The 8,403-nt window shown below is 40.4% G+C and overlaps 1 protein-coding gene across 1 annotated transcript; it reads left to right on the top strand.

The window, feature by feature from the left end:
• The first annotated feature begins 2,372 nt into the window (after positions 1 to 2,372).
• Positions 2,373 to 7,803, top strand: LOC148691702 (uncharacterized). Its single transcript, XM_088682836.1, has 2 exons — positions 2,373 to 5,884; positions 7,766 to 7,803. Exons 1-2 carry the CDS (start codon positions 4,417 to 4,419, stop codon positions 7,801 to 7,803), a joined length of 1,506 nt encoding a protein of 501 aa, XP_088538962.1. The 5' UTR covers positions 2,373 to 4,416.
• Positions 7,804 to 8,403: the final 600 nt, after the last annotated feature.

The raw sequence follows: 8,403 nt of genomic DNA on the forward strand, positions 1-8,403 counted from the left end.
AAACATAAAGAACAAAGGATGGATTACACCTAGAACGCCCAACGAATCCACTTGAATTTCTGCGCGTCTAAGTCCTCTTTCCTCTTCTCCTTGCTGTGGCAGTGAGGTTAAATGGATGATTTGGATGTTATTTTGGGTTGGGGATGGATTTAGGGAGGATTGGTGGTGCGGCAAGGTGGTGGAGTGATGGAGGAAGGTTGGTATGGTGGCTGGAAGGGTGGAGGAAGGCTGCTGCAGAGAAGGAAAAAAAAGGTGCGGCTGGACAGTTTTTTTATAATGGTTGCTGCGGCACTTAGACAAAGAAATGGGATTTGCGGATTAAAAAATGCGGCTGGTAGGTTTTTCTTTTGTAGTGCACGGATTAGGTTTTGGGGAAATTGGAATGTGCTGCACGGTTTTTGATAGAATTATGTGGAAATAATCATGGCCTAATGGTTGAATAATGGGAGCCTTTTGGGGGGTTAGTCACGGCTGAAAATAAAAAAATAGGAAAAATGGTGGCTTAGGGAAATTAGGGTTAAAATGGAATGCACGGCTTAATAAAAAAAATGGAGTGGTGGGATTAATGTGTGAATGGGTGCTCGGTTTTTTTGGGGGAAATTATGGGATGGAAAAAGTTAATGGCTGAATAAAAAATAAATGGCATGAATGGGTGCATGACGGCTAAAAAGGAAAAAGAATGGATGGTGGCTAGGGAAAAGAATAATGGGAATGAATGGATTGAATGGCTTACGAAAATAGGAAATTAAAACATAAATATAAAGGGGCGGCTAGGAAGGGAAATAGGGCTAGGGCCTTGGTTTTGTGTCCTAAAGTGCCTATAAGGCCGTCAAAGTGGCTAGAAAATACGGACGTTTAAGTTTAGGAAAGGTTACCAAAACGGGAAACTTAGGGTTAACTTTCCTAAAATAGGAAACCTTGTTTGAGTAGGATTCCTCGTTTTGGTAAGAATTCATCGTTGGAGTAGGATTTCGTCGTTTCTTCAAGTCTTCAACTCATTCGTTCCTCTTTCGCTCCAAAAGACTCCAATTTGCATCTTCTTGCACACTTTGGCCTTATAATCTGAAAATACACAAAAGTGGCCTTAAACACTAAAACAACTAAGTAAACACAACATAAATGCACGAGAACAAGCTAATTAAGTCGCATGAATATGCTCCTATCACCGCCTTGGCTTTTTATAGAGCTACCGATCACCTCAAACATACACACTCTGAAGACTGCCCATTTTTGAAAATTGTCTCTGGCCCTTTGAAATTTAACTCCATCCACCCCTTCTCTTTGAACACTTTTGAAAAATGGCAAACCCATCGAACCTTAGCTTAGAATTGAGTCTCCGCAGTGATACGGGCGTGCCGCGTCAAGGTAACGTATGGCGCCCTTCTTTCTTATCTTCTAACGGTCCTCTTACAGGTGAAGACTCCGTGATGCAGGACGCCACAACAGCTACAATAGTAGCTAGGAACCTCCTCACTCCAAAAGATAGTAGGCTGCTGTCAGGACGGTCCGATGAGTTGGCCGTTCCAGAGTCCCTCGCTCTTAGTGTTCAGTACGCGAGCTCGGTGTCCAACATGGGCCAACGCCTGCTTGCTAGGTCCCGCCAAGTGGAATCATTGATGGCGGAGGTGGAGAATCTTAAGCAGGAGATTAAACAGCTTAAGTACGAGAATAGAAGTTTGCATGTGCTTGCAAATAACTATTCGTCGGGCATGAAGAGGAAGCTTGATGAGATGAAAGAATCTCAAGGTCGCATGCAAAGTGACCGTCAAAGGCTTGCGTCTTTCTTCCAGAGGCACCTTTTTCCTGGGTCATCCAGCGTTCCGCCAAGTATTGAGGCCTGGAATGCTCTATCTCCGATGGCTTCCGCTCCTATGCCTCTCGCTTCGATGCCTCCTGCTCCGATGCCTCTTGCTCCGATGCCTCTCGCTCCGATGATAGGAGCATATTTATGCACCTTAGTTTAGCTTGTTCTTGTGCATTTATAGTGTTTTTCCTTAGTAAAGTAGTCTTTTAAGCTAGTTTTATGTATTTTCAGGTTTTAAGGGCAAAGTATGCAAAAGGATGCATTTTGGAGCCTTTTGGAGCAAATTAGAGCTTGGAATGGACATCATATGCTTGGAGCCAAGAGGATGGACGAAATTGAAGACTTGAAGATGATGATTCCTACTTGAGCAAGGTTTCCTAGTTGAAGTAGGAAAGTCCCTAATGAAAATGGGTTTCCTAGTTGAAGATGGATTCCTAGAAGAATGAAGATTCCTACTCAAATAAGGTTTCCTACTTGAAGTAGGAAAGTCAAAATCCAAATGGTCTCAAGTGAAGCAACAAAGAAGTTTTCCAAGTCCAAGAAGGAAAAGGAGTCCAAGATGAAGAAGGAAAAGGAGTCCAAGATGAAGAATGAATGATGAAGACAAGGTTTCCTAATCCTAATAGGCAAAGTTTCCAAATACAATGAGGAGTCCTTATCCATTTAGGACACCTTATCCTAATGCTATAGGGATGCCATGCACTTTACCTTATCTTGGAGGGTTTCTAGAAGCCTTAGATACCCTATCCTATCCTTGCCGTGGGTTTTATCCAATTCCCCTTAGTTTTAAGGCTTTCTAGAAGCCCTAAACATTATCCCTAAGAAGGTGCAGCACCCTTATCACTTTTTCCCTACAAATTTGGCACTTAAATCATGATTCTAGGAACCTTATCTTATCTCCTACAAAGGTGGCGCCCAAACCCTTCTAGAAATCTGATTTCCCTTGCCTTGCAAGGCATTCTAGAAACCTTATCACCTTATCCCATACCTGCTGCACCTAGGAAGCATTATCCCTCTCTATTTCTGATTTCTAAGCCTATTTCCTAGTTGATTTGGGTTATTCAAGTCCATATCTGATTACCCTAGGGTTTTAAGTGCCTATATATACTCATATTAACCCCTAGATCAGATCACCACCTCTCATACCCATTCATTCACTCCAGAAATTCGTCCAAATCTCTCCACACCCTTGCCGCAGCCACCAAACACCCCTTTCCTTAGTTTTAGACCTTTGCCGCACCATCCCCTTCCCCTAAACACTACTACATCCCTCCATAACCATACATCCATACACCTAAGGCCCTAAAACCTGTCCCTAGACCCTTGCCGCACCAAGGAGGAGGAGAAGGAAGCTCGGAAGTTCATGCAATTCAAGTTCGCGTCGCTGGAATTTCTAGGTGTTTCTTTTCCTTTAATTTCAATGTTTAATTTCAATTCTCTTTGTTTTGTGCGAATGAGGAACTAAACCCCCCTTGGCTAGGGGGGGATTCGAAATACATGTTTATGCTTGCAATATGATTTGATTACTTCTAATTGCGTTTCATAAGTTGTGAATTCAATTTACTTATCTATGTGAATTACATTGATTTGTGTGTGTTGGTTGAGAGTGCACGCTTAATTTTCATGCATAAATTGGATGCTAGGATATAAGGAAATTTCACCTAATCGTTATGGAATTATATTCACAAGTAGTAAAGGTTGATGATCTCAATCGCGTTAAGTAAATTCTTGGCATAAGTTTCATGCAATCATAGTAACAAGTGCTTCGTCAATGCTTATGGTTTTCATAGAACTTAATGATTCTTGCTTGTATCTCTATTATGCAATCATGTAGGGGACTTGTGGGGAATGTTTTGGGTTGTCGTATGCAATCATCCAATTCAATAACGTTAGGAAAATCTGAGGGTTAATTAGTGCAATTCACGGTTAATCTGGGGCGTTGAGAATTCATGGTTTATTGAAAAGCAATTAGAAATCGTTTTGTGTGCAAGTATAACATGTGTGGAGATGAACCCCTTAGCTAGCTTCCCATCCATTCATTAAATCCAAATTCGTTTAAAATCTGTTCGTTTTACAAAGTTTTAAGTTTTGTTTTCAAATTCGTCAAAATCAAAATCCCCCTTTACTTAGAGTGTCAAATTAGTTAGAAATCAATTTAGTTTGTGTTTTTAAGTGTCTTAGGTCAAGTTAAAACCAATTTTCGTCCAAAGTTGTGTCTAGTGTTCAAAACTGCCCAGATTGTGTTTTTTAGGCAGTTTTGAGTGTTTTGGTGCTGTTTTGAGTCTTTTGGTTTGTTTTGGTGTTTTAAAGTTTAGTTTTGCATTCTTTGAGTCTAGTAAAGTGTTTTATATTGTGTTTCTACGTTTTTGAGTCAATTCCAAGTGATTAACAATCCCTCCTAATCCCCGGTCTAGAACGATCCCTACTTACATTCTTCACTACAATTGATAAAAAAAGGGTTTAATTTGTGTGCGTATAAATCTCACATCAAATTTTGGCGCCGTTGCCGGGGATTAGCAAATTTGCTAATCCCTTGGATTGTTTTATTTTCGTTGTTTTATTTTATTCCAGATTCTTCATCTTGTTTTGTTTCTTGTTTTAGGTATTAGTGCATGACGCGGAGTTCTCAAACTGTGCATGCACATATCTTGGACTTTAACGACGATTTTGAACGTGATTTGAGAAGAAAGAGGAGGCATCCCGAACCTAGTGAACCTAGTTCAAGTTCAGAGGCCGAATCTGAGTTTGAAGAAGTGGAAGAAGAAGTTATGGCAGTGGACAATCGGACCATTAAAGAGCTTTCGGCCTCGGGGTTGGCCAATGCCGCACCATTATGCATTCAATACCCCGCGGCTGCCCAAGGCAAGACCGATGAATTTGAATTGAAGTCAAGCTTGTTGCACCACATTCCTAAGTACCATGGACTGTCCATGGAAGATCCAAACAAGCATCTTAAAGAGTTTGAAGTAGTATGCTCAAGCATGACACCCATCAACGTAGATGAGAGTATTTTGAAGATGAAAGCTTTTCCATTCTCTCTTTTGGAAAAGGCTAAAGATTGGCTTTATGAATTAGCACCTGGAACGGTCACTTCGTGGGAAAGTATGAAGAGAGCATTCTTAGAGAAGTTCTTCCCCACTTCGAGAGTTATTCTTTTAAGGAAGAAAATTAGTGGAATTGAACAAGGCCAAGGCGAATCATTCCCAGCATACTATGAACGTTTCAAGGCTCTAGTTGCATCATGCCCACAACATCAAATGAAGGAAGAGCTTTTGATTCAATATTTCTATGAAGGACTACTTCCACTTGAGAGACAAATGCTAGATGCTTCGGCGGGAGGTGCTTTGGTAGACAAAACCCCGGTGGCTGCAAAGACCCTAATTGCCAACCGAGCGCTAAATGCACAACAATATGAAGGACTTGTGCAAAGAGACTTCCCACGGCAGCAAGTTAATGAGGTAAGTTCTCCATTCGACATTCAATCTCAATTAGCTAACCTCACTTCCATTGTGTCACAGATGGCCGAAGGGATGAAGATACAAGGACCAATTGTTTGTGGCGTATGTTCTATGCAAGGCCACCGCAATGATCAATGTCCTCAACTAATAGAAAATGGAGGATGGGAGAGTGCTAATGCCGTGGGATTTGGGAGCCAAAATCAGCCACACAATGATCCATACTCAAATACTTACAATCCGGGATGGAGGGATCATCCAAATTTCAAGTGGAGGGAGCCTCAACAACACCAACAACAAGGAGGATTTAGGCAACAACCCCCGGGTTTTTATACGAAGCCATTCGTACCAAATCAAACCCAAATGCAAACTGCCCCAACCAATTCAGGTATGTCTTTGGACAATGATCAAGTTGTTAAGTTACTAACTACTTTGATGCAGGAGGTACAAACTCAAAACAAAGAGAGGCAAATCCAAGACAAAAGGGTGGACAATTTGGAAAAGCAAATAGGGCAAATAGCGGAATTCATGGGGCAAATTAGAGAGCAAGGCAGATTGCCTAGTTCAACCATCGTTAATCCAAAAGGAGGATTTGAAACCGCCAAGGCCATCACGTTCAGAAAGCGTATGCAACGTGTCGTTCAGAAAGCGAAGGGGCGTCGTTCAGAAATCGAAGGGGCGCCTGCTCAGAAATCGAAGAGGCGTCGTTCAGAAATCGAAGAGGCGTCACTATTTCAAAAGGCCGGATTTACGGGATCAAAACGTTTGTCGACAAGGGTAAAAGAACAATACCACCACTTGCTATTGGGAAATCCCTATATATGTCGACCTTCATCTTTTATGGCAGGGCAAACCTGAAGAAAATGCCCAACTCTTCCTCACCTCTGAGGGCGCACTCCCAGCAAAGCCTTAAGAAATACTCCATTCTTTCTTCTTCCCCAAAGATGATACCAGATGCCTGGAGTACAGATGACCCAGGAGGAAACAGCACCACAAATACATGTGCTGATTCATTCACCGCTTCTTCAAAAGCAAAGGTATCTCATATCATCAAGGTCAAAAGCAAAAGTATCTCATATCATGCTCTTTCCCTGTCTTTTCCTTTGTCTTTGTTATTACTTGCATGGCAAAGTAAAAGAAGCAATCAGCCGGCACTTGGAGTCTACCTGGACTCTTTTCCCTGGTTGCTTACCTAGCGTTGCTCTCGAGTAGTCATCTTCAACGGTTGATACACTTCCAGAGAAGGGACCACTTCTGCAAAGGGGAGCAAGTAAGGCAAAGGAAAATGATACATTGAAGCATGAGGAGACAAGGATATGCTGAGCTATCCTCTAACCGTCTTCAATACGAATTGGAGAGATTGAACAAAGAAACAGATAAAAGGAGTAAGCTCAGACCTTCGGGGGAGACCAAAAGAATCCTGCTGCCCAGTTCAAGAGTAGCACAAAGGAAAATCAACGATCAGAGGAAACCAAAAGAATCTCCAGCCCAGCCCAGTCCAAGATCACCAAGGAGAAAATGGAATTCACACTCCAATAACCAGATTTGCATCTCTAAACTCTTCTCTTTGTTAGTTACATTCTGCCATGTTTAGTATGTTTAAGTGCTTTTTGTGTGTTTACTTATGTTTTGTGTGAATCTATGCTTGAAACATTGAGGACAATGTTTCATTTAAGTGTGGGGGGGTAACTATGTATATTTGATGCAAATTCGTGGGATTTTATCACCCATAACTTCAAATGTTGTTCTTTGTTGTTTTAAGGGGTTTTTAAGATGTTTTAGAGTGTTTTAGTATGTTTTGTTTTTATAACTCCGAAAATCACATAAAAATTTGAAAAACATGTTTTGAAAAGCCTAAAAAGAGTGTTTTGAGTCGTTTTTGTGTGTTTGTGTCTTAGGGTACCTTCCAACACAATGATAAGGATTTGGTTTTTAATTGCATGACTGTTAAGAAGAGTTATAAACATGGAGAAAAGTTTGATATACTCTTGGTATATGCTTGGTTATGGTTATAATGTATGACTTCACATGCAATCCTAAAAGAAAAATTAGTTTTTGTAACATGCTTGAAGGAAGGAACTCAAACAAACGCTACAACCTTGTGAGACTTGAGCTTTAAACATTCTTTGGAGAGTATTAATCTGTGATTCTTGTTTTCAAACTCGTTGCATGATCTCATTATTCTTTGCTTGGTTACTACTTAGAAGGCGTTTCATCATATAGTTCCAAATGCTAGAACTCATGCCCATTTCATTCAAAGCATGTTATTGATTTGCATAACACATATTCAAGAAGAAGTTGTGTAGTGACCACCACCAAAGCCAAATTGCCATGTATCCTACTTCATTATATGTTTAAGTTAACCCCATTGAGCCTTGTTAAGCTTACGTTCCTTGTTAACCCACACTATCCTCACCTAGCCTAGATTAGGACCATCCATACCCTTATTCTTGAAGCATAGCAAAGCATGATTTGAGTTGAACTCCTTTTGATTAATGTATGGCAGAAAATAAGTGTGGGGGAAGTAGTTTTCATGTGAGTTAGTGTGCCATAGGCACGGGTGGAAAAAGAAAAAGAAAAGAAAAAGTTGTGAAAAGAAAGAAAAAAGAGTATGAAATAAATGAAAATAAGTTCACATGTTGTGGTAGTTGAAGAAAGGGTCCAAAATGTTGAATATGGCCCTGAGTGTTGCTTAGATTTTCCCTTTGTGTTAAAAGTTGATTTCTGTGTTTTAAAGTGAGTTCTAAGTCTCAATTTCATTACTTCGCTTGCTATTGCTTTAAGAACCTTTGTTTTCCTTTATCCTTCCATTGTTAACCAATACCCCAAGCCCCATTACAACCCTTGACTTCTATTTTGAGTGTTGTGCATTTCAATTTGTGGAGTTTGAAGTTGGTATGAGCATATGGTGTCACTGGTTCTCGCATCTAAGTCGTAGCATTCCATTCATGAGATCATATCTAAACATGCTCATTAACTCCAGAAATTGCTTTCTTTGTGATATATATATGTGAGTGCTCGTTTTCATTAATCTTCTCACATATAACTAGATTAAGGTGTGTAGTTAGAAAATCTGAGTGAAAATTGAGTGCATATCTTGTAAGGAATTGAGCAAATTCTCTAAGGCATGTTACTACATTCAAA

Source organism: Pyrus communis, chromosome 13 (genome assembly GCF_041283825.1).
Source record: "Pyrus communis isolate YQ-2024b chromosome 13, ASM4128382v1, whole genome shotgun sequence".
Classification (NCBI taxonomy): domain Eukaryota; kingdom Viridiplantae; phylum Streptophyta; class Magnoliopsida; order Rosales; family Rosaceae; genus Pyrus; species Pyrus communis.

Bases quoted from the DNA above. Each gene is read 5' to 3' on its own strand.
- LOC148691702 (XM_088682836.1), top strand. From the start codon at position 4,417: ATGACGCGGAGTTCTCAAACTGTGCATGCACATATCTTGGACTTTAAC. The intron at 5,885-7,765 runs GTATGCAACGTG...AATGTATGGCAG, and splicing joins GGCCATCACGTTCAGAAAGC to AAAATAAGTGTGGGGGAAGT.